The 26,834-nt window shown below is 44.5% G+C and overlaps 1 protein-coding gene across 2 annotated transcripts in view; it reads right to left on the bottom strand.

Moving 5' to 3' along the window:
• Window positions 1–26,834, bottom strand: part of PDS5B (PDS5 cohesin associated factor B) — a 138,209-nt gene that overhangs the window by 93,877 nt on the left and 17,498 nt on the right. For both annotated transcript variants that reach the window (XM_045839039.1, XM_045839040.1), the window contains exons 2-6: window positions 8,392–8,518; window positions 5,125–5,328; window positions 2,586–2,672; window positions 2,372–2,469; window positions 1,599–1,725 (exon numbers count right to left, since the gene is read on the bottom strand). In XM_045839039.1, coding sequence (XP_045694995.1) covers window positions 1,599–1,725; window positions 2,372–2,469; window positions 2,586–2,672; window positions 5,125–5,328; window positions 8,392–8,508 — 633 coding nt within the window. In that variant the 5' untranslated portion in view covers window positions 8,509–8,518. The remainder of the gene's footprint in view (window positions 1–1,598; window positions 1,726–2,371; window positions 2,470–2,585; window positions 2,673–5,124; window positions 5,329–8,391; window positions 8,519–26,834) is intronic.

Here is a 26,834-nt window from a genome sequence, read left to right as displayed (position 1 = left end):
TTCACTTGCCCACTATCTTTTTGGTCCAACATTATTGTAGAGTACCCACTTTTCATCATCCATCACAATTTGTTTTAAAGACAAAACATTTTTGGTACGTTTAAGTAGAGAATTACATGTGGAAATAAGGTCTAGAAGTTTTTTTTTTTTTCTTTGCTTAATCTATATGGAACCCAAACATCAAAGCAATTAACATCAGCTGGTGCAAATGATTTTCATAGCTTGATTTGGCTATTTTGAGATGTCGGCTATCTCCTGCTTGGTAGAATGTTGATTGTTCTCCAATAATGTCTCGATTTGATCACTATCAACTTCAACCGGTCTACCTGACCATGGGGCACCGTCCAGTGAGAAATCTCCAGCACGGAACTTCACAACCACTCTCGACACAGTCAGTCAGTCACAGCACGTTCTCCGTACACTGCACAGATCTTTTATTTGAGTTTCGGTTGCATTTTTAATTTTTTTTAAATAATTGCATAATATGCTGAAAATGTTGCATGTTTTCTTCCATTTTCAATATTTTTAAATGGCTACACAAAAATTCACCAATTTTGGTTAAGTTTTTTATTAATGCACACTGATGTAACAGCTAACATAATACAGTCTAACAAAATTGTTTCAAATGATGTTAAAGACAGTTAAACACCACTAGAGTCATCATATGGAAAAAACCAACCGGACTTTTTGGGTAACCCAATATATGATTTCCACAGACCTATCTCTCATTTCTCTATCTTTTTATAATCCAATAAAGATTTGAATTTTAATGACGATTTTTTCATTTCTATTTTTTTAACCTCCTTTCACATGTCTAGCTATGTTTTGCTAATTCTTATTTTTATATCTTTAATCCTTTTGAGGGTACTTTATTATTTTTACCTAATAATTATCTGAATTTTTAGACCTAATCTTGCTTTTCCCAGTGTCTGAGTTTTGGCACTGATAGATTATTTTAAATGTTTGGAAATTTTGAATTAGCAGGTCATTCTTATTGAAACATTATTTATGTGAATGCTGTGTTCCTATAAACTTAGATTATACCTTCCCAGAAAGGTTTTAAGTTTGCACAGATCTTTATACAGTATTTCCCGTGCCCCCTCTTTAACCTTGACCCTTGTGAATCACAGAACAATGTTTCCAACTGCTTAGTTGAAAGTTATTTTCAAAGAACACACACAAACACACACCCCTTCTCCTTGATCAACAACACCAAAGGAAGAAACACTGTCATCATCTTATCCCCTGTCCCCAAACTAACTTTACCCCTCCTCTTCATCTATACCAGGTCTTATTTGGTTATGCATCTCCCAGCACCTAAAGTTGTGCAATAGCATTTAAGTAGCCAGTAAACTCACTTCTTGAAACATATCTTATTATTCAAAACTGAGTTATTACAGATATTTTATCACTTTCATTTGTGATTAATAAGTACATCTCTTCAACATTAAACACAATTAATATTTATTAATATTAACCAATGAAACATTCTCCAAAACTAAAGTTAATGAGTAAATTACATTTAGAACCAGAAGCACAAATTCTGGGGCTTAACATTAACAGGCTTTACACATATTGCAGTATAAACTAATACATACCTTATGGGCAGGTACCAGATTTACCAAAACTGTATCCAAAAGCTCCTGAGATACTGTATCACCCTCACAAATAATAGAACTCATAAGGTCTACCATGTGCATATGAACTTTCTGATTGTGGCCATTGCTGCAATTCAAAATAAGGTATTTAGGGTATAACTAAAGGATTCATTATTTACTCATAACATGATACTAACAAGTATTATACTTTATTTTTAAATGATATTAAAATATTAATGAAATTAAATTCTTTATACTCATTTAAAGCTTCTCTCACCCCCAAACCTTATTTAATACCCAAAATCTATTTTTATACTACATTTCCATGATTACTTTTCCTTAATTTTAACCAGTCTCACAAGCAAAAGTCATTAAATCAAAATTGCAACTTGTTTTAAATTCAGAAAATCAAATTGTTTTATTGAAGGTAATTTTAGTAATTTTAAAGAGCACAAATAATTCAAATATTCACATGCATTAAGGGATCAGCAATATGTAATTTAAATAAAAGACTGAAATACAATTCAAAATATATTTTACAGTAGGTATAAGATAGCCTTAATGCCACTCTTGCATTATTATTTACATCACCAAAGTGATTAAGTTCTATTTAAGTTCTATAATGTTTTTAAAGCATCTATAAAAAAAGCTGATGAAGTCTTAAATTACAACTCTTAGCCTTACAATATGCATAACAGAGTTAACCAGATTAACTTGTAAATTACAAATTCTTTGTATTTAAAAAAGTTACATTCTTAATAAAATAAACTTACTTTATAACTGAAAATAATGTTCTGTATAACTGTGTAAAAATTTCATTGCTATCTTCCAACTCAAAGCATATGTTATATGACTTGACCCAGGCAATGTTCTAAAAATAAGAGGAAAAGAGAGGAAAGAAACACATTTTAATCAGTGAAAACGTACAGTCACAAGAAGCACAGCAACAGTTTAAAGCACCGTCCCGAGACGCACGGCGCCGCCTACCTCGAGCAAGTAGAAGTACCGATTGAACTGCGGGCTCTTCGTGTCCTCGAGCCCCTTCAGCTGCCGCGTGATGAACATGAATATGTCCTTGAAAACAAAGGGTTGACCACATTACGAACGCACCTTCGACACACCCCCTGCACTCCTAAAGCACGCTCCGCGCTCACGTGTATCTATCACGATACACTGTAAAGAAGCAACAGAAAAGCTATATTTGGCTGTAAGTTTTTAAAAGGACATCATTGTAGGAAAACACCAATTAATTATTTTCATACCCTTCACAGGAAAACAGTGACTCATTCACCATCATTGGACTGTCCAGGAAAACTTCACCTTTCAGCAAGTTAAAAAAAAATAGACCTGAAAACTGAGCAGACTGAAATTTACGCCAACTTTACGGGAGGGAACAGCACTCAATGTGGTAAGTGTGTAGCAAGAACACTGTCTAGGAGCAGTAACATTCCAAAATAAAACCACCAAATCAAAAGACAAGAGATCACAGAAGCTTAGAAATTTTAAAAGCACCTTTAAAGTTAATTTGTCAAGCTTCCTATCTAATTAATGTAATTGTTTTTCCCCACCATTTTTCAGTCTACCCCTATCTCTTGGCTTTGCTTTTTTGCTACAACTTCCTTCGTACCTGGACAGAAATAGGTTCAATGTCACTTTGGGTCAAATTTTTATGAAAATAATGTTCTAGAAAAGTTTGAAAAAGGTTGAAATTAAAAAAGCTAATTCTGCAAAGGAAGCATGCTAATCAATAAATAAAAAGAGAAAAAATGTTTCTCTTAGAAGTAAAATGATAAACAGCCTATTTTTAAAAGGGCAGAACTGTAATATGCAGACGACCAAACAGATGTGCAAGAAACACGCCACGGAGCGCCCCCTCCGAGAACGGTCACTCCCACGGTGCTGTGTAAAACGTGTCCCCCGCGGACGGGCCCTGCTGGTCTGGCCGCGCTAACTGGCCGCCGCGCTGACCCTGCCTTGCGACGCAGAGGCCAGACCGTGACTGACGATCTCTCCGGCCATCACTGAGCTACACGTGAAGTCCAGCGCGTGAAGGGCTTTCTGACGACGCCAACCTGACGGCGGCAGGTGTGGATCCAGGTGTGACCCTTTTCTCTCGCTACTTCTGCAGCAGAGAAAACTACAACTCCGATGCAGAGAGAGTTAGAACCATCCCATAAATATTTAGAAAACTGCCTCAACGTGAGTAATTTATACGTACTACCTCAATAAAATAAAGAGGTATTTAAATTAAGACCCAAAAACTGACCAGAAAAAACAAGTTAACCTTAAATTTCGCAGCCACACAGTAACGCAGAGGCTCTAACTGAACCCCAGCCCTTCCCCGTTCTGCTCATGCTGGTCCCGTCCTAAACAGAACAGGCCTGTGGCTGTCCTTCGGGGAGGGCTTCCCGTCACCCAGAGCCTTGACGCAGGTCTCCCGTGCTCCCGTGACGCAAACTGGGAAACCCAACCAGGGGGCGGGGGAGATCGCGGGCAGCGCTCTTCAAGCCACACCCCCCTCTCCACTCGAGTGCCGGAAAGACACCTGGTGAGGGAAGGCCGCCGCCCACCCACCCATCCGATGCGGTCACTCCTGAAACCAGCTCGGTGCGTCAAAATGAGATGCTCGCAGCCAGAGTAAGACACCGGGGCACACAACCCCACAGACCAGCTCGCCCATCTATTTTAAGCCTGGGGACACTCTCAACTCTTACAATTCGATTCGGCTTTCCAATGACAAAGTCTGCTCCCTACCACCTCCAACCTGAGGTCCTCTGTTCGCCACTGTAAACCCTGTTCCTGGCACGTAACCAACATCAGTGTCTGTTAAATAAAATAAACCCGAGGTGCCTGCCATTTCTCCACATTCAGGATGAATCATCTTCCTGTGGGCTCACTCTCTAACCCTTAGTTTCCATAATTATCTTTTATTATTGTTTTTTCTGACTTTCTGAACTTGCTTCGTTCAATATACTCACGGCATGCCTTCCACCAGACAGACGAAGCATGGTCTTCCACCTCCTTTCTCATCTCTTAAAGAATTCCCACGCATATGGCTTTACTTACGACTGCTGTAGCCAATACGGAATGTCTTTTCTACCTTTTCACTGCAGTTTTGTTTATTTTATTTTCTTCAACGCAATGTACATCACACCTTCCACTAAATGAATTAGGACTCATACAAATTCAGATTTACACTAGATACCTCCTTTTAAATAACAAACATGGTCTTGAACACAGACTTCCTTTTGAAAGGGAGAAGGAAGCACCCCCAGTGACACCGAGACAGAGCTAAGGATGACATCAAGAGCAGAGAGGCGCCGGAAGACCAGAACGCGTTCCACACAAGCAAGCACCACACGGACCGGGCTTGTGGCGCTGGAAGCTCCACAGGACACAGAAGCAGCCCAACGAGAGACGGCTGCAGCCAGGCCCGGGGACCCGAAGACACCGCCTCGACACCGCCCCGCCCCAGCCAGAGACTCGGGGAGGGCCGCAGCCCGGCAGCGCCGCCCTCAGTGCTTGCCTTCAGTTTGTCGGGGGACGTGTACGGAGCCTCGGGGGCGTAGATCCGGAAGATGTCCGCGAGGCAGCAGGCCACCAGCAGGCGGACGTCTTTGTCCGGGTGCTTGAGGAAGAAGTCTGAAGCAAGATGTAAAGCCAGGTTTAGATAAAGTTCCTTTTCTTCTTCCGAGTCCTGGTCCATGTCCATGAACGTTTTGACAACCATCTATACACAAACACAATAATCAATTAATGAAATCCTTCATGTAAAAAAGTCACTTGAAATAAAAGCCGTATTAATTACAAAGGTTAAGCTTCCAATAAATGTTTTCATTTTCCTCCCTAAAGGATCTGAGAGAACAAGATCCTTCCAAACCTACAGGGTAACTTTTTTTAAAAGAGTAAATAAAATATTTTTAACTTACCCATCATACATGTTAACCAGATTTTAAAAGTTTAAAACTATCCTTATGTAGTGCTTTTGATCTCGGTGTTACAACTGAACTACATGGAGTATGTCCTCCTTAACAGCATCCTTCTAAAATAATATAGCTAATCCTTTTATTAGGAGAAAAAGTGTACCTTTCACCAGAAACCTAGAGTGACAATTTATTGTTCCATTTGAACCATAAACCACTCCAGATACAGGGATTGATATACTCAGCTAAAAAAGAATTCAGAAACAGAAAGTATGATGAAGATGCATCCTTATATGTGAAAAAGCTACCACGAGAGGCTACCACAGCATCCAACAAAGTATTTCTTACTCCACAGTAACAGAGAACAAGATACGGATAGCTCATTCACCAGACTTGGTGGCATGCACAGCGTGAGCCTAGGGAACCGAGAAGAAATGGTTCCTTTTTCAAAAACGTTTACATAAAAGTGGGGTGAAAACAAGAATGAGGAGGAACAGTATAGTCTGAATTCTTGAAGTGTCTTCTCTAATCTCAGTCTCAGTAGTTACCATGAACCTTGGTCTGTACTATTCCCACTTCACAGGAGACTTAACAAAAGCGCCTGACTTGGCAGGGGCAGGAAAAGTGGCCCTCTGGCATCCACTAGGTGGTGCTGCAAATACTGATCATCCAGCAGTGCTGGCCGCCAGGTATCCACGTCTGGGACTTGGTCCTGGAGACGAGCTGCAAGGGCTTCCACTCCGCTGCCAAGCCGGACTTGGGAGAGGCACACGTGCACCGTGTCGGCCGACCCTCGGAGCAGCCCTGGGGCGCGTGCTCCCGGGGACACCCTTGGTCCCGTTGGGTCCGGGGCCAGGGCGAGCAGCAGACTGTCCTTCCAGCCTAGCACTGCAGTGAGTTCCAGGCCACCACGTCCAGGGCCACTCTCCTAACGTTTCAATTTAATCGCTGTTAAGATACACGCTTTGAGGGCCTAATGTATTACAAAGAGAGTCGAAGGGGAAAAAAGACCTCTATGCGAAGAACTATTCCTTTCTCTATAATTTAGCCACACAAGAGTGAGAGGTTAAGTATATTTTGAATGAAATGTTATAGGAAACTCTAGAAATGATATAAACAAGGACACCTGACATGTTAACAAATTGTTGCAATTTATAAAACTTACAACTGTACTTGTACATGTAAAAAATTATCATTATCCCACACTAAATCTTGTTCGTATTTCTCTAAGAAGATTGCTAAAAGAGCGGGAAGTACAAATTAGAAAATTTAAAGGAGATAAAGTATATTAACCAGATCACTGCTGGGCAAAAGTACCTACAAAATGATGAGCGCGCTGCGAACACCAGGTGTGAGCACCGGTCTCAGACCCGACCAGCAGGTTTGCTCGGGGCTCGGTAACGGGGCTCCCTCCCTGCTGCCTACGGCCGAGGCTGGTGCCAGACACGCATCAGGAGCTCATGTGGGTCCCCGAAAAGAAAAAAGCAGTCTGAGGAAATGAGGCCCCCGAAAGTCCCCAGGCGCAGGTCAGCGCCTGCAGGTGGTCTCTGGGCTCACTGCCAGGCTCTCAGCAGACCACCGGCTGTGCGCCCGTCACTGCGGAGGCAGGGACAAATCTGAGGACATGAACGGATCCACTGCCCTAAAAATTCTATCATCAAGTCAAGAGAATGTTGACACACAGAAAGGGCTCGTAGCTTGACTATTTTAAATAAAATATACAGAAGTTCCTAACTAGAGAAAATACTCATACTGGTAAATTGAATCTGCTTAAAAAATATCTATCCCTTTTAATAATAAACATCTGATATTTGACACCCTAATATTTTATGCATAAAGATATATAACACTAAGACTTTACATGAAATTCATAGTAGTATTAGGGTTCTTTACTGCTGATGAAAATAAGCCATGCAGCAATAACTACAAAATAACTACTGCTTTAAAGTTCCTGGGCCTTCAATAAGTAATTACGGCAAGTCTTCCTTCCAGTCTTGAAATATAGGTAAATAACACTATACCAAGCAATATAAGTGACTAAGCAGATATAACCTGTAAAGGAAAAAACATACTCAAATAGAAAACAACTGTGGGCAGAAGGGTTTTCAGGAACTACTATAAAGGACACATGGACAAAACCAAGGGGGAGGGTGGAAGCAAGGGAGGGAGGTGGGTTTGGAAGGGGTGGGGGGGAGTGGTGCAGGGAAAATGCAGACAACTGTAATTTAACAACAATAAGGTAATTCATGAAACCAAAAAAAACACCAAAACCCATCTGAACTGACTGATAAATCAGACTGACATTCTCCTTGGCCACTTGGTTCCTTTAACCATTTTAACAATCACAGAGACCATGCAGGTCACAGAGAAAAGGGGCCCATTCTGAATAATCTTCCTTATCTATACGCGTTCCCCAGCAATCTTGATTCACTGTTGCAGGTCAGAAGCAGAGGAAAGAGCTTACATTAAAGCTCCTTAACCTCCTCTCAAATAACTTATAAAAAAATAAAGTACAGCCTGAGTAAGTACAAAAACTTAAAACATTTCTGAAAATAGTTGTTTTTATCAAATAAATGACAGAAGTAGGGGACAACTTTCCACATGCAAAAATGACTGAGGATTGTGGATTTGTTCTTTATACCCAAGTACAGGGGCCCAAGGAGCTCTGAGCCTCACCTTTCTGACTATTCTCTCCCATTAACAGCAGCCACGGAAACCCTACAGTTCTCTGTTGCCCCCCCTCCCGGAGATCCTTTCTCGGCCACTGTCTGCCTGGATTTGCTTTCTCATGGCGCCTTAACAAGATACAGCACCTTGTGAGCCCCACACCCCTAAGGGACATCCAGAAACCATAACCCAACTTTACTCACCTTTAGCCGTCTCACCATCTCCTCTTTAGATATTTTATCTGAGATTTCCTTGACACCAGGAGGGTAGGTAATTTTTCCATCATTGGTCCTCGTCTTTGAATGAGCCATGATGGACATATATTTACCCCTGAAACAAAGAAGCTGTTAGATGCAAACCAAAAAATAAATATAAACAACATTCATAATAAACATGAAAACTAACCTGCCCACCCAATAATTTGTAACTATCTACTACAGCAATTCACTTACCTAATTAATGAAAAGCATTTTACTGAACATTTCCCAAATTTTTAATTTTAATCTTTTTCGTTTTCATTAGTGGTAAACTAATTTATCTGCACTAACCCTCCAACTACAAAAACTATACGTGCGAGAGAAAAATGTCCAAAATGAGCATATTTTAAAGCACCACAAACAGCGTGGATCGAAATCTAAGAGTGTGCAGAAGCCCGCACAGGTAAACGGCTCACTGGAGCGGTACAGCACGCCCACCCACGCCCACGGGCACCGGTACCCCCGAAAGACCCAGAGGTCAGCTGTGGTGTTCCTGCAAGGCACTGAGAGCAGAAAAGCCAAGACCTGGCAAAGCACAACAGGAAGTGACAGACCTTCCTGACATTAATGTGAACAGTATGCCAACCCCCGAAAGATAAGCACCCGCAAAGGAGAGAGTAAACCAGAAATCAAAATGTGCCCATGTCCCCATCACCCCCGACTCCGCCCAGGGAACAGCAGAAAAAGCTATCTTGATAGTAAGTAAAGTAATAACTGATACAAGGGACAAGAGCTAATGAGTGTTGGCCATGGCCTTGCTTATGTACTGAGGTTCACACTACCCAACTAGGCCAGAGAAATCTAAGCACACGAACTCACTGACGGCCGGCCGGTGGTGTCCCAGGCACCTAGCATCAGTAATTCCCAGTCCGGCCTGGACAGTGTTTTCATTCTGTGCCTCAAAGAGCATCCACTGCGGTGTTTCTAGGACCAAGAGTATCACCAAGTCAAAAATAACCAAAGCACCTGGGGCAGGAGGGCCAGACCTCAGAGAACTGACCTACCACGATGACTGCGGATGTCAGTGACCAGATTACAAATTATCTGTATTTACCGTTTCAAAGAAATAAAAGACAACACTAAAGTGTATAAGGAATAAAAATGACAAAAAGTAGACAAAGATTTGAACAAAAAAGCAGAACTTACAAAAATTTTAAAAAGAACTGAAATTAAAAACTCAATGGATGAGTTTATTAGCAGATTATAAAAAGGTATTAAAATTAGTGACCTGGAAGAAACATCACAGACAAAAGTACCCAAAAATACAGAAAAGAGAAACAGAACAACGGAATGAACAGAAAAACGAAGGACAGAAGGTCTAACTCGTGACTCGTGGGAGTGCAGGAAGCAACGAGGCGAGGCCCCATCTGAGAACACTGGAGAACGCCAGTCCGCAAATTCAAGAAGCTACACAACTGAATTCCAAATATCGTTCATAAGAACTCCAGGAAACAAACGAAACCTTAAGGCAGGCATACCCCCTTGACAGGACGAGTATGCGAGCTCAAGTCACAAGCGACTTCTCCGGGGTAACGGTACGATCCAAAAGACAGCAAAACATCATCTTCAACGTGGGAAAGGCGTGTGACTGCAAAGTTCAAGTTTACATTCAGGGAACGTAATTTTCAAGAATATAGTGAAATAAAAACAAATTAGCCAAACAAAAATTAAAAGCTATAATAAATTTACATATACATATATCACATAAAACATTGCTTAACACAGTAAGTATGATATACACGATCAGGTTAAAAGACTAATGACAGTTTAAAATTTCAATATAGAATTCTTACCAAAACACAGTAAACTATGCAGGTACAAGACGCCAAAAGTAAAAGAAGGGAAAAATCCATCGTGCAATGACTAACCACAGGAGAGCACCCTAAGCTATACAGAAATTTCTTTCTTTTTCTTTTTTAATATATTTTATTGACTATGCTATTACACTTGTCCCATTTTCCCCCCTTCACTCCCCTCCACCCTGTACACCCTCTCCCACCTACATTCCCCCCCTTTAGTCATGTCCATGTGTCATATTTATAATTTCTTTAGCTTCTACATTTCCCATACTATTCTTACCCTCCCCCTATCTATTTTCAACCTACCATCTATGCTACTTATTCTCTGTACCTTCCCCCCCCCTCCTCCTCCCACTCCCCTGTTGCTAACCCTCCATGTGATCTCCATTTCTGTGGTTCTGTTCCTGTTCTGGTTGTTTGCTTAGTTTCTTTTGGTTTTGCTTTAGGTGTGGTTGTTAATAATTGTGAGCTTGCTGTCCTTTTACTATACATGTCTTTTCCTTATCTTCTTTTCTTAGATAAGTCCCTTTAACATTTCATATAATAAGAGTTTGGTGATGATGAACTCCTTTAACTTGACCTTATCTGAGAAGCACTTTATCTGCCCTTCCATTCTAAATGAGAGCTTTGCTGGATAGAGGAATCTTGGATGTAGGTCCTTGCCTTTCATGACTGGAATACTTCTTTCCAGCCCCTTCTTGCCTGTAAGGTCTCTTTTGAGAAATCAGCTGACAGTCTGATGGGAACTCCTTTGTAGGTGACTGTCCCCTTATCTCTTGCTGCTTCTAGGATTCTCTCCTTCATTTTTACCTTGGCTAATGTAATTATGATATGCCTTGGTGTGCTTCTTCTTGGGTCCCACTTCTTTGGGGCTGTCTGAGCTTCCTGGATTTCCTGGAAGTCTATTTCCTTTGCCAAAATGGGGAAGTTCTCCTTTATTATTTGTTCAAATACGTCCTCAATCTGTTGCTCTTCCTCTTCCCTTTCTGGTACCCCTATAATCCGGATGTTGGAACATTTAAAGATGCCCTGGAGGTTCCTAAGCTTCTCCTCCTCCTTTTTTTTCTGGTCTGGTCGCTCTTGTTATGGAGAGGGGCGGAGCCTTAGGTGCTCCCCTGGGCTGGGCACCCCAGTCGCTGGATTGTGACGTTGTACGTGGGGGCGGGATTAGGAGGGAACAATGGCGGTAGCTCCCTTCTCCTGGGATCTCAGTCCCTTCTCTGGGATCCTGGGCTGCGCGCTCCACCCTGGTCCACAATGCGCCTCACTGGGTCCGCCAGCCGCCGCCTGCGCACTCAGGACCCTCCGCTGCGCTGCGATCTCGCGCACCCCAGAAGGCTTTGCGCGCTCCCGGTTGCCTTTTGCACCCAGTTCTCCCCATCTCCCCGCGCGCGCACTCCTCCTCTCAGCCCCTCCTACCGGTCTGGATGATCCGGTCTACTTAAACTTCTTGGCTGTCCCACTTCCATTCAGATAAATTCTCTGTCAGTTCTGGGTGTTATTCTAGCTCTAAATTGTTGTTCTCATCTTGGCCGTGCGCGGAGGTACGGTGGGTCCACCTAAGCCTCCATCTTGCCGGAAGTCCCCGCTCCACAGAAATCTCAAGGTAAAAACTGGAGAGTGGGCGCCAGGACCCACCCCACACGCACTCAGCAGAGAGCGGCTTCCCGGCGGGGCGGCAGCGCGGAGCCCGCCGCCGCTCACCACCGCAGCCACCCGGATCTACGGACCTCCTGGCCCTGGCTGACCGAGAGCCCCAGCGCTAGGAAATCACAGGGGCCTCGGCGACACGGGCAGAGGGACCGAGACGCAGGCCGGGCCGGCCCCACACGCACGCATGCGCGGCAGACGAACACCAGCAGAGCTATCTCAGCTGCGGGGGCGCCCCCCCCCCCCGGGAGCGAGGGGACCCGGCCCCACGGCGGCCCACCCCAGGGCCCCAGTGCCGGGGGAGACGTCCCCACACGTCCGGCCGGGAGGCCCAGCGGGGCGGCGGCTGAGCGGGAGAGGCTGCCGGAGCCCGGGCCGCTCCCCTCTGAAGGCCTGGACTCCCGCGGCCCCCCTCCCTCGGAGCTTCAGCGCTGGGCCCGCAGCCCCGACGCCACCAGAGACTCACAGAGCCATAGGGGTTCAGTGTCCCGGCGGGAGCTGGGGGACGGCTTTCTCCCGGACAGAAGTGCAGGCGGAGGCCCCTGTTCCCTCGCTGAGCCCCTCTCAACCCGCGCCAGAGCCAGCAGGCCGGCGCCACGTGTGAGCCTCCGCCGCCCTGGCTCACCTGGTTGGCCCCGCCCCGTGACTCTCTCAGGCCCCGCCCCACCCAACCCGACGGCCCACCCAAACTGTTTCCAGTGGCTTTTCCTTATGAATGGCCTGTTTTGGTCCATGCTTCAGATTTTCCCAAAATTTCTCAAACAAGCAGCATCTGGCCTCAAGGAGCACCCAAAGCTCTGCTAAGTGGCGCCAGGACCGGCACTAGCAGCTGACAGCCCTGGTTTGCAGCTCGGCCTCATCTGGGCACAAGTCCAGCAAAAGTAGCAGCCAGATGCAGATCACTTTGTGGCTTATCCTGGACAGAACACAGGCGGTGGCTGACCTTGGACTGCACTTCCCAGGAGGCCCCAGCGCCAGTGCACCCAGTGGGCAGGTTCGGACCACGTGGAAGCACCACCCGCAACCACCCCCAGAAGCAAAACACTTCAGGAGCAGACTCAGGGGCACCAGAGCCCCACTGAGGTGAGTCCTGCTCTGCCAGGTGGGCCCCTGCACAGCTGGTTCTCCAGTGACTGGAGGCTGGTGGTCGGTGGTCAAGGCCACCCTTACAGCCGATCAGCCTGGGGAATAGATCTTCCCCACTGATGTGCCAACAGCAATCAAGGCAAAACTACAACAGGAGTGTGTACACAGCCCACACAAGGGGTGAGTCCCCTAGAGGGTTCGTTGATCACTCACCGACAGTCAAGTACAGGGAGGGAGGCTGTGCCACTGGACCCAACAGAACACCTATTACACAATGCCACGGTACCAAGCCAGGGAGACAGAGCAGCTCTACTTAACACATAAAAACAAACACAGGGAGGCTGCCAAAATGAGGAGACAAAGAAACATGGCCCAAGTGAAAGGACAGAACAAAACTCCAGAAAAAAACTAAACACGCAATCTATTGTACTAGACACAGAGTTCAAAACGCTGGATGGAAGGATGCTCAATGAACCTATGGGAAGAGTAGATGACTGTAAACGAAGACATAGGAAATATAAAAGCAGAACTAGAAAAAGGAGCCAGTCAGAAATGAAGACCACAATAACTGAAATGAATACATTTTACAGAGAATCAATAGTGGTGTAGATGAAGCAGAAAACACCCAACTAGAACAACAAAAAGGAAAAAACAATCCAAAACATGAGAACAGTGTAAGGAGCCTCTAGGACAACTTCAAGCACACCACCATTCACACCATGGGGGTGCTGGAGGGAGAGGAGAGCAAGAAACTGGAAATCTATTTGAACAATAATGACCTAAACCATCCCTATTTTGTTGAAGGAAACAGACACACAAGTCCAGGAAGCACAGTGAGTCCCAAAGAAGATGAACCCAGAGAAGCCCACACCAAGACACATCATAATTAAAATGCAAAAGGTTAAAGACAAAAAGAGAATCTTCAAAGCAGTAAGACAAAAGCAGTTAGTTACCTACACAGGAGTTCCCATAAGACTGTCAGCTGATTCTCAACAGAAACTTTTCACAACAGAAGGGGGTGGCAAGAAATACTCAAAGCAATGAAAAGCAAGGACCTGCAACCAAGATTACTCTACCCGGCAAAGCTATTATTTAAAATGGAAGCTCAGATAAAGAGCTTCCCAGACAAGAAAAAGCTAAAGGATTCATCACCACCAAACCAGTATCATATGATATATTAAAGGGTGTTCTTTAAGAAAAATAAAAAGATGAAAAATATGAACAAAGTGGCAATAAACACATATCAATAACTGAATCTAAAAAATCAAACAAGCAGAACAGCAACAGATTCATAGATACAGAGAACATCTGGACAGCTGCCAGATGCGGAAGGGTGGGGAGTTCAGGTACGAAAGATGAAGGGACTGCGGGGTACGGACTGGTAGTTAACAGGAAGGTCACGGGGATGTGAAACGCAGCGGAGGGAACGTAGTCAACAACAGTCCAATAACTCTGTGCTGTGAGGTGAGTGCAGGACTTCACACACACACACACACACAGAAAATGTCATGCAAAAATGAAAAAAACAGAGTAAGGTCTGTAATCTAACATTGTCACACCAAAGTCAATTTCCAAATTTAATACTGTGCTCTAGTTACATAATAACATGTCACCACTGGTGGAACATGGGTGAAGAGTTCACACGGCTCTATGTACTATTTTTCTGCAACTTGGTCTATAATTATTCCACACAAAAAAGGGGTTTAAAAGCCAAAAGCCAAAGTCAATCTATTATATTCATAGGAATAGCAACTAAACGTTTAAAAATAGTTTACATTGAAAAGCGTAAGCTACCCAGGAATAAATCAAACAAAAGGTGTTCAAGTTTCATCGACAGGTTTACATTTTTGAAAAAAACTTAAAGGCAAATGCACAAGGCCAAGATAATGAAAGAAAAACACAGGAGACTGAGGAATTCTACCAGGTAGTAAAACCCATTATAAAGCCCAAGTAATTTATAGATGGTGTGGGACTGGCACAGAGAAAGCACAATGGGGAATATCAGACACCCTAAAAACAGACCTACACAACACAAAACTTTACACATAAAAACAGAGGCAGGGTGCATCAGTAAGAAAAGGGCAGGGAGAACAAAATAAAAAGTTGTGACTACCAGTTAATATTTTAACAGTAAGTCTTCCAACCATGAACTCTAGATGTCTTTCCTTCAATTTTTTTTTTATTTCTTTCATCATTGTATTGTTAGTTTTTAGTATACAAGTCTTTAACATGCTTGGTAAAGTTTATTCCCAAGTTACTTTTTCTTTTTGATGCTATTATAAAAGTATTGTTTTGTTAACTTTTTTCACATAGTTCATTGTTAGTATATAGGAACATAACTGATTTCTACATGTTGATTTTGTATTCTGCAACTTTACTAAATTTGTTTATTGGTTCTAAGAACTTTTTCCCAGGGTTTTAGGGCTTTCTACATATGACATCATGCCATCTGCAAACCAGTCATTTTACTTCCTCCTCTACAATCTGAATATGTTTTATCTATTTCTCTTGCCTAACTGCTCTGGCTAGGACCACTGAGTAGGAAAGGCAGAAGTGGGAGTCCTGGTCTTAGAGGAAAAGCTTTCCATTTTTCACCGCTGAGAAATGCAAATCAAAATAAGGAGGTATCACTTCCTACCTGTTAGAATGGTCATAACCAAAAAAACAGAAAAGAAAATCAAGTACTGCTGAGGGTGGAGAAACTAGAACTCTTGTTCACTGTTGGTAGGAATGTAAAATGACATTGTTGACTAGGGAAAACACTGTAATGGTTTCTTTAAAAAAATTAAAGCTACATCTACCGTATGATTGAGCAGTCCCAGACCTGGCTATTTTATCCAAAAGAATGGAAATCCGTAAGAGATTATCTGCACATCCACATTCATTGCAGCATTATTCACAAAAAAGGGAAAAAATCCTGCCACTTGCAATAACATGGATGGACCTGGGAGACATGCTGAGTGAGACGAACCAGTCACGAATATCGCATGACCCTCCTCACATGAGGTATATAAACCAGTCTAACTGAGAGCAGAAGACAGACTGGCGGTTGCCAAGGGACGGGAGAAGGAAAAACGGGGAGCCGATCAGCTGTGCACAATTGCAGTTACACAGAATGACTGCGTTCCAGGGACTGGCTGGACCACCTCGGGCCTCTACACACGACAGCCGTGCACGTTCAAAAACTGGCCGAGAAGGCAGACCTCGTGTTAAGTGTTCTCACAAAATAAAAAAGCAAAGGGCACCAGGAAGCCTGGGAGTGACTGCTGTGTCCGTCACCTCTACTGTGGCACTGGTATCATTTGTGTGTGCATCTGTCCCAGCTCATCAAATTATACATTAAATATGTGCAGTTTTTCTGTGTATCAGTTACACTTCAATAAAGCTGTAAAAATAGATTTAAGAAAAATTCCAGGCACCCTTTGGGAAATAAATGTTTCCCCCCATTTGCTGGGGAAAACAAGAGGAAGAAGGGAAGAAGGAAAACAGAAATGACCAGTAGGCAGTTATACCTGCAGAGCGGTGTCTGAGCTAGAGAAAGGTTAGGAGTACTTAGTGACAGAAAACCTGGACACCGGTAAAAGCATTCAGAAAGACTTGTCCAGTGGGACCAGTGGCAGGCCTAAAAAGAGATGAGAAGATCTAGCTTCAACAAATGGACAGAGGCAAAAGAGCTTGCAAAAGAATCTGAGAGTTACTGAAGAGGTAGATGGAGGACCCTGGAAAAAGCTGGGTCAGAAAGCAAGGTGTACACCAAGTTTCAGGACAGGGACCGGCCCACAGTCCTAGATGCTGCAGGGATCTCAGGATGAAAATTCACAGGGACTCCATTAAGAGATTAGCTGTAACTGGCATGATGGTTGCACATTTCATTAAATTCGCTAAAAGTTATGAAATAGTACATTTGAAATGAGTGAATTTTATTAATGTTATGGCATGTAAGTTACACCTCAATAAAGTTGCTTAACTTTTTATTATTTTCAATAAACTCTGGTAAATTCCGAGACACTTCCATACTTACATGGGGGAAAGGTACTGCAGCCATCCCTTACATCTTACACAAAACGAATGCCAGGCAGATGAGTCACTTAAACACGGAAGCAAAACGTGAAAGCTTTCCGAATGTGATACAGGAGAGCAATGCCATGACCTCAGGCTAGCAAGAGCACGAACCGTCTAGCAAGAAGCAACCTCAGGGCTGTGTTCCTCCAACCAGAGAACACAGTGCTGCAGACAAACCGTGCCAGCGGCAGGTCAACAACGGGGCCAGGATTCCCAGTCTTCCCCAGAGCCAGAGTGGCAGAAACTTTCTCTACCTCGCCTCATGGAAAGCAAAAGCTGCACACCCGCTGTGCACAACAACAGACACACACTGTGAGCACAGCCTGCAGCCTGGAGCTCAGTATGCGGACCGTGTGCCTTTGGACAGTATATTCACCCATGCAGTCCAAATTGATCAGGTGTCTATTACTTTCAGAGCTCTTCGGCAGTGAGTGGGATGGGTCTCAAAATCTATTAAAGGCAACAGATGTTCCCTAAGTAACTAAATCACAATAAACTCTAAAATTTAAAACAAGCTTGGGAAAAAAGACTGACAGAAGGCCCATTCTATAAACAAGTGGGGGAGAAAGGGTAAAAAGGTCAGACAAAACAAAGTGAATAAATCTCCACGAAGAAAGTGTGCACTGGTGCCAGTGTGGAAGCGAGACTTGGAGGAAACGCTGGAAGGAAGCAGAAGGAGCTGGGGGTGGGGGAGATAAGCGCCAACAAAGGAGCAGGCTGCACAGGGCGCCCCTCAGCCCCCACAGCAACGCCGCTGTGGGCAGAGGTCTGGAGCACCTCGTGAAAACACGCAGGCTGCTCCTCCCAGTAAGACGTGCTCACTGGCCCTTGTCTAGTCAGCAAACTCTCTGTGTTGTACCTTGAAGTCTCAAGTCTAGGTGTAAACTTTCCCTGGCCTCTCCAGGCAGAATTAGGCTCCTTCCCACAGAGCTCGGTGAACATTAGCACCATTAGCCTTCATCACATCATACTTAGTGAACTTTTTATTTGTGTCTCTTCCTTCTACTACACTATAAGCTCCTTAAGACAAGAACAGTATATTATTTTACGCTGGCATCTACTGCAGACCGCAGCACAAAGTAGGTGCTCAGAAAACACCTGCTGAGTGGATGGCCAGAACTACGCCGGGAAACGGTGGCCCCCACTGGCAGTCAGGCTAGACAGAGGAGAATTCAGTACAGGAAAACCAGTCAGGGAGCTGTTGCCCGATCCCCAGCAGGAAGTAATGACTAGCTGCTGGCAAGTGATGACTTGAAAACAAGAAAAGTGATTCAGAGACTTATGAATGATTATAAGGGAAGGAGAAGATTATTACAAGATTCAAAGCTCTTGTTCCTGGAAAGTCAATTAAACATTTATTGAGAATTTACTTGGTGCAATGTACTATGCCAGGCATCAGAAATGCATAATAAAACAAAATCTCTATCCTCATTGTAATAAAAATAGGGAAAAATCAGAGATCAAAGCTTGGGAAAATTATGTTTGGTCTAGAAGGCAAGTGGAGATGTAGATGTCAAGTTCTAGGAAAAAGTTAAGGTCAGGAAATATTTTAGGATGATGTCAGCTTTAAGCTTTGTGGGTTTACAAGATCAATAAAGAAAATGTGTGGAGTGAGCTGAGACACTGAGAATGAACCTTGAGGAAATATCTATACAGCTATGGGAGTAGGGGGAAATCGGGAAGGAAGACAGAAGTCAAGAAAGGTAGAAAATAAGAATGAGGTGGGGGTTTTTTAAGTTCGAAGATGGCGGACCTCTCTTGGACTTGGTAAGGTGATCTTTAAGAGTGTCCAGAGAAGAAAAAGAACGAACACCAAATTAGAAGGTAAGAGAAAAGAGGTGGACAGGAGACCAGGGAGGAGAGAGCAGGCAATGCGGACGCAGGGAGGAGGAGGAGACCAAAGAAGCAGGATCTTTGACGGCTACTGGAAATCAATGGCGAAACGGTACTGGTTCATAGCTCCTCCTCTGAACTTAAACGAGTGTCACAGAAATTATCTAACCTAATCCCTTTCATCTTTGTGGAATCTCAATTATTCACATGTCAGGTACGGCAGATACCATGAAGATGAGAAAACAGAAACTACTTACGAAACAATCTACGGGAAACCAACCTGTCAGGATCCACTTTATACACTGCATGCACTATAGCACAGCATGTCAATTAAGTTCTTTTTTCATTTAAAATGGACCACCAGTTTACAGTAAAACTAAAATAATGTAGGATTTCCCTACTTTTAATGGGTACATTGAAACAAATATTTTCAAAAGCCATTAGGTTTAGAAAATAATATATGCAGTCATAAATATTTACAGGTCCACATGAACAGTAAGGAAAACACAACACTCTAATATTAAACAACTTCTACAACCTTTGAATAAGTTCAAATAAAACGGCCATTAAAGAAACCACTGATTTTGTTTTAAATCACACTAAGGGCTCTGGGAAGGAAAAAGCGAAAGAGCATCAGACCCTAAACAAGAGACAGCAGCACAAGAGTGAAGGCCCTTTCAAGGAACACAAGAGAACAGAACACTGACTGGGTTAAAGGGCAGGGGCAAGAGCAGCAGCAATAATCATGTTTTTTAATTGATCTAGGAAGAAATAAAGACAGGGATCTGTCATTTTCATGACGATTTTCCTTTAAATTCTAGTATGTACCAAGAAGTTCAGTCACAGAAATGGAAGCATACCACTACTAAAATCCCAGCCTGACCACGTTTACTAAAAGCTGTTTTCCCTCCTGAGACTTTACTCCAGGTCCGAGGTTTAAGTAGAAGGAAAGGAACACAAAGTTTTGTGAAGAGCCTGGTCAACTGCAAAAAGCAGTTTTCCCACCACCGGTACCTCACACAACCAGCAGATGGCACCCTCCTTAAACACAACCCCGCACTACACAGTCACTGCACAGGAGTTGGGCATTCTTGGCCAGGGGCAACTGAAGAGCTAATTGGAGTATTTTCCAAGAGAAAATAAGACAAATTAGATTACCTTGTTATCCCCTAAGATAAAACTTTTAGGCCATGTTTACATACTTCCCAACTATTCCAACTGAAAAGCTGCTTTTTCCCTATGTGCAATGTTACCACTCACCCACCACTCGACTTGAATTAATCCTTATTAATTCAAATGAACTACATTGAAGTTGTCCCTGTTTTTCCTATGCGTTCTGGTAAAAACAAAGTAATTTCAATGCTTAAGGAAGACCTTTTAGAAAGCTGACCCATTCTTTTCATATTTTAGTTAATGTTTATGTATAAAAGGTTAAACACAGTTTTACTCTCTTGTTTTCGCTCTTTTTAAGGAAACCAGTGTTCTAGAAGGGAATCGAGTTACAGCAGCCAGTTCAAACAGAAAGAAGCCCAGGCCCTGGGACACCTCAGCTAACACCAGGTTCTAACTTGGCAACACAAAGTGTTCTGTCCCCTCGCTTTACAGCAGCCCTTTTCACACTAATGATGGCACTGCCTCTCCTCCCCTGGATGGCTGCTGCTTCTCTAGTAGGTGGTCAGCTCGCTGCCCCCTCAGTGGGGGGACAGAATCATGCACTCTGCGGTTCACGCCAAACCTCGGGCACACATTCTTGCACTACCCTCTCTCTCAGGCCGCCCCCACTTCGCCCAGAAAACAGAGCTGCCCACAGGAACCCTCCTGGGACCCTGGCACTAAATCTCTGCTGGTACCCACTCCCTGCTTCCTTCCAGGCACCAGGGGCGCGCAGCCTCCCCCACCCCGCCCCATCACCACCACTACATCAAACCCGACGCCCTCACAGGCGCACAAAATCGCACCCACTGCAGGTTCCTCGGAGGCCTCCACTTCATTCGCTGCCTCCCACTTCCTCCATTTCTACTAGGCCCTTTCTCTCAGTGTGCAATGATACTCTGTTCTTGAGGAGAAGAACGGCAGGAAGGGGAAGAAAACACAACACACCTGCTTCAACTCCAGATGCCCTCCCAGCTACTGTCTCCTCTCCCCACGACCTTCCCAGCCGACCTTCCCAGAGCGCAGCCACACTTTCTCCCTTCTAATCTTCAGCTCCACCCACTTTCCATACCGACCTAATCTTGTGTCCAGCACCCACCGCCGCCGCCCACAGAAATGCTTCTGCCATAATCATTGTGGCCGGCGTCAAAATGGACGGCAGATTGTCCCTTCCTTGCATCCACACCCTTGCAAGGTGACTGTGCTGCTCCTCCCATCAAGAGGTGAGAGAGTTAAAAAGATTATTAGTGGTGGACATTTTGGGGGGTGCGGGGGCAGGGGAGCAAGAGTATTTCCCAGCAGTTGAATGTGACATGTTCTTATAACTTATTTTCGCCAATGGGATGCTGGGCAACTTAACGGCTGCTTATGCCGCTGGGTTACGAGCTCTCGGAGCTCTGCTCCTAACACATGCACAGCCCCGAAGTTATCCCGCTAGGTGAGGAGAGGCAGCCCGGAGCGAGGCCCCCACACTCCCACCACAACCACCATGAGCAGGCCAGCCCCAGCCAAACCACCAGGTGACCACAGGCATTTACCTGGAGGTGCACGAGCAGCATCGGCTTCGGTGACCGAGACCCCGCAGAACTGCCCCAACTCAAACTGCCAACCTGCAGAGTCGGGAGCTACACAAATGGCGGTGGTTTTAAGCCATTACATTTTGGGGCTTATGCAATAAATGTTGAACAGATAACTTTTTAAAAGTCACTGACTTCCATGCTGCCAAATCAAAGAAACACTTTTCTAATCTCACTGTACTGATCTCAGCAGTGTGTAGACAGCCGGCTGCAGCCTCCTCCTCAAACCACCCTTCCCCCCCCCCCCCCCACGGCGCTCCTTCTTCTCCTTCCCTACTGGTCACGCCTGTGTCCTGTCCCCTCCTCCTGCAGGAGTTCGGTTCCGGAACCTCCGTTCCCTGTTTAACCCACACGCGTCTTCTCTTCCCCGGCGCCCGCCCGCCCTGGGTCTTCCCAGCGCACTCTGGAGGCTTCAGAGCAGTCACACGCTCCGCACCCACAGCCCTCCTTCCCCCCCCACCCCCCCCCCTCCGTGCGCAGGGCCGCTGTGCACTTAGCACCTGCCCCGGCTACCCTCAGAGGCACCTCCGACACGAAATATCCAAAACCAAACAACATACTTTCTCCTAACCCCTTCCCTCTTGAAACACACACTCACACCCCCCCCGTTTTCAATCTTTTCCCTGTAACTGGTCCCTAGTGTGCCCTGACTTGTTCTTCCCAGAAAACTGGAAGTGACCCTTGACAGTTCTCTTCCAACATTTAAAAGCTATCACTGAGTCCTGTAAACGTTAACTGCAAAACATAAAGGACGCCCCCCCACGAGGCCGTCACTTCACCACTACCGAATCTCAGCCACCCTCCAAGTCATCCCCCACAGAGCAGCGACATCCGTCTTAACAGGCGCATGGCTGCACAGCACTGCCTCGCTTACAACTCTGTCCCGAGAGTGAGTTCCTCCCACACCCCTCTGACCGCCTTCCCACCGCCCTCTGGGCCTGCCTTAGAGTGTGCTCTTCTTCCCACTTGCGACTCTCACCTGCTCGCTGTCGCTCTGCTCCTGCCTGGCTGCTGCGGATTTTCGAGACTCCCACACCCGTTTCTCTGGGACACGGCCCCCCACTCACCCAAGCTACATTAAGTCCCTACCACACGCTGTCCCGCTGCTCCTGTCCCTTTCCAAAGAACTCCCCATAACTGTGAAGATTTACCCTCTAATATCTGGCTCCCCTTCTAAAATGTAATGTGTGTGAGAGCAAGAATCCTATTTTGTTCACCTAATACAATGATAATCAAAAAGCAAGAGCTCAACAAATATCCTTAATAGTGAATCATAAAATGATGCCCATTTAACAAGTGAGGAAACTGAGGGTTAGAGAGATTAATTATGTCAAAGTTATCCAGCAACTGAGCTGGAACTAACCTATATATGATTCCCAAGGCCTCTCCCCTTACCTTAATGGTTCTCAGTCTATGGAGCACACTTGCATCCCCTAACACTCAGGCTGAACCTGGACTTGAAAAAATTTCCATGAGTATTTTTACATGCAAAGCTGACTAACAATGCATCCTAACAGCCCAAAAGTTGAGCAGTCCAAATACCTACTACCCAATGAACGTATCAATAAAATTTGTTATACGCACACAATGAAATACTACTCAGAAAGGAACAATATGGATGATCCTCAAAAACTCCAAGGAAAAGAAACCAGACACAGAAGACTACATACTGTATGATTCCGTTCATACGAAACATCTGGAAGAGGTAAATCTGGAGAAACAGAACACAGGCCCGTCACCCCGGGGGGCTGGCGGGAGGGAAGTGGCTGCACGTGAACGAGAGTGGTCTTTGAAGGACACTGGGCGCACACTAAATTTACTGAAGGTCGCTGACGTGTCCACAGAAGATGAGTGTGTTAAAGGAAACACAAAAGAAGGGACAACTCGTCCTGTCGAAGACGAAGAGAAAGTCCCAGCTGCTGGTCACAGAGAGCTTGAATTTAAGCTACACTGCGTGACCCAACGAGGTGGCTGGGTGAGGGTCCTGGCAGTGGAGACGCTGAGTAACACGAGAGTACAAAGATATGCCCGATGCAAAGAACGAAACAAGCACAACTATCTGTTATAATGTATGTGTGTTTCCAGGAAAACCTGACATTCTGCAGAATCCCACTTTAGAAATAATGGACAGAACATTAGCAAAACAACAATCCTAATAAAATACTAGCATAGTCAGTCCCCATTGGCATCTGTTCCCAACATCATAAAATTTTTCAGTCCTAAATCTTGAAGTCAGGCTTTCTCCTTAAAGATTGTTCCTTGAAGATACTTATCTGTACTAGGAAAAATTTTTTAGCAACATTAAAACTTTAATCCAGTGACAGCAAATTTTTGTTAAATGTGGGGAAAATAACCTCACAGATATTTCACATGCACTTTAAGCTGTACCAGGTAGCTTCGTATAGAAACACTACTGCCCTGGCAGGGCGACTCAGTTTGTCAAAGGGCTGTCCTGAGATGCCAAGGTTGCAGGTTCAATCCCCAGTGAGGGCACTTATAAGAATCAACCAATGAATGCATCAATAAGTGGAACAACAAACCTCTCTCTCTCTCTCAAATCAATCAATAAATTAAAACAAAAAAAAATAAAAAAGATTAGGGATTCTCCAAACGATTAAATCTCCTGTGTGTAATAAGCAAAGGCAATTTCACAAAGGGTTTTTCAGGGTTTTGCACCGCATCTATGGAGCACTCACAGGGCATATCTTCCTTCATAGCACAATAACACTAGCAAATTTTTTTTGTCAGACGCCTAGATCCAACAGAACTTAAAATACAACATGTGCTCCCACGTTTTATGATTTGTTTAAATTTTTATTGAGATATAGCTGACATTATTAGTCTCCAGCATATGATGTAATGATTCAATTTCTAATTATTCAATTTATGTAGATACTGGGTTAGCATCCATCACCATAGTTACAAACGGTCTTGTGAGGAGGACTTCCGAGAGCTCCTCTCGCAGCAAGCGTGAGTGAATGATGCAGCACTACCCACTGCAGCTGCACCACCACGGACGTGCGCTACAACACCTCCCACGACTTGTCTGTCTGTCTGTGCGAGTCTGCACCTTCCGACCTCTTTCACCCACCCCTTCAACTCTGGCAGCCGCCAATCTGCTCTTTGTATGTGCGTGTTGGGACTTTTTGGTTTTTGTTTTTAAGATTCTTCCTTTGATTTACTTCACACAGCATGATGCCCTCAATGTCCGTCCATGTTGCCACAAATAGTCAGATTTCCACCTTTTTTAATGGATGAAAACCACACACGTTTCCTTTCATCATTCATCCACCCATGCACATTAATAACTGCCGTTACTCAACTGAACATTAATTTTGACCTCTTTCCTACATTTTCTCAGGAAAACAAACTAGCAACATAAAGACATTGATGTAAAAATGGTTTTGCTATCTTCCACTTTTGAAAGAAGATATGTCTTTTCAATCCCGTGGCAAACAAATTTTCCTCCATTAAAAAGGTAAAACTCAGAAAATGAACTTTGTTGCAAAAATACCACTCAGAAATAAACTTTAAAACGTCGACTGTCTTCTGAGATGCAAATAGACAGCTCAGTAGACCAGCTTTGTACAAACACCTGTGAGTGTGTACCGCAAAGACAGCTCCCTTTTCTGTTCTATAAAATGTGGACAGTAACTGTGCGCTTAACTGCTGTATAAACTGCAAAGCACTGCGCCTGTGGCTACTAGAGTGTCCACCAATACATCTCGAACACCCTAGATCCCACAGCAAACTCACAGGCGTTGCGGGACATTTCTGATTGTGGAGAAGAACACAGCGGTCCTAAGATCCGGCAGATTCCAGGTGAACTACTAGCTCCAGGTACTTCCATATCAACATTCTGTACTCCTTCTAAAGGTACTGCATCTTTGAGAAACTGGGTTTGGGGCAACTGATGAGACAAAACAATACTGTATGGAAGTCAGTGTGAAACAGAATACGAGGTGGCGCTGTCTACCCTGATTCTGAGACGTGAGATACTGCCCATGCCCAACAGGCAGACATCCCATTCCGTCAGTAAGTGGCTGTTGCTATTTAAGAATAAAAAGCAGCGTTTTTTTGTTTCCATGTATGTACAATTCTTAGACCTTCTACTACTTACTAAGCTTGTCGTACCGAACTAAAACAGAACTGCTAGGTATCGCTTCTCGGCGCCACACGAAACACAGCGGAACGCCGCGGGCACGGGTGCCGCGCGGGAACCAGAACGGGGCCGCTCTCGCCGATGCCGGCCATGCCGGCCGGAGGCCCCGGACCCGGCCGAGCAGCTCAGGGGCGCGTCGTCTGCACCCTCTGTGCGCGGGTGGCAGGTAGAGACAATTTTTTATACAAACCAAGAAGACTGAAAAAAAAATCCCAAAAATGAGTTAGGGCAACAGGCTGCTCTCTACCACACTTCATTCTAGAAAAGCAGTAGACAAAACTAAAGGTTGAAGACAATATTTAAAGAAGAAAAAATACCCAAACGTTGCTTATACTGGGTTGGCCAAAAGGGTTGTTTGGGTTTTTCCATAAAATAGCTCTTGTTGCCCTCAGTCATCTTTAACGTCATCTGAAATAATTATGCTACACTGGATCGCGACAGCCGTCACATCAGCGGTGCAGCAAAGAAAATAACTTGCCAAAATAAGTGAATTTTTGTGGAGCCATATTAGTATTGAAGATGGAAGAAAATAAGCAACATTTTTGAAATGTTATGTTGTATTATTTCAGGAAAGGCAAACACACAACTGAAACGCAGAACCAGATTCATGCAGCGTACGGAGGAGGTGTGGGACTGACCGAACGTGTCAGAAGTGGCCTGCGGAGTTTTGTGGAGATTTCTCGCTGGACGACGCTCCACAGTCGCGTAGACCAGCTGAGTGGATAGCCATCAAATCGAGACATTAATTGAGAACAATCGGTGCTCTACCACACAGGAGACAGCCGGCATACTCAAAATATCCAAATCAGTACTGTTATTGGTGAGAATGAAAAATGTGTCTTTTATGGAAAAAACTAAACAGAGAAAACGTTTTGGCCAGCCCCATATTATGTTGGTTTGTTTCAAGACAAGGCTAATTCAGTCTCAAAGCCTTCACTATCTTCAGCAGCTGAGCCCTACTTTGAAACAAAATCTCCCACCAACTTCTAAGTTACAAAATATTCAGCAGAAGCCTCTGTGGCGGAGGGAAGGAGAGCCCCAGACCAGACCCGCCTTCCTCCTCCTCCT

The sequence above is a fragment of the Phyllostomus hastatus genome, unplaced genomic scaffold (genome assembly GCF_019186645.2).
Source record: "Phyllostomus hastatus isolate PE091 unplaced genomic scaffold, TTU_PhHast_1.1 phas_contig_29, whole genome shotgun sequence".
NCBI classification, from domain to species: domain Eukaryota; kingdom Metazoa; phylum Chordata; class Mammalia; order Chiroptera; family Phyllostomidae; genus Phyllostomus; species Phyllostomus hastatus.
The sequence above is the reverse complement of the archived record's forward strand: the minus strand, read 5'-3'. Positions and strand labels throughout refer to the sequence as shown.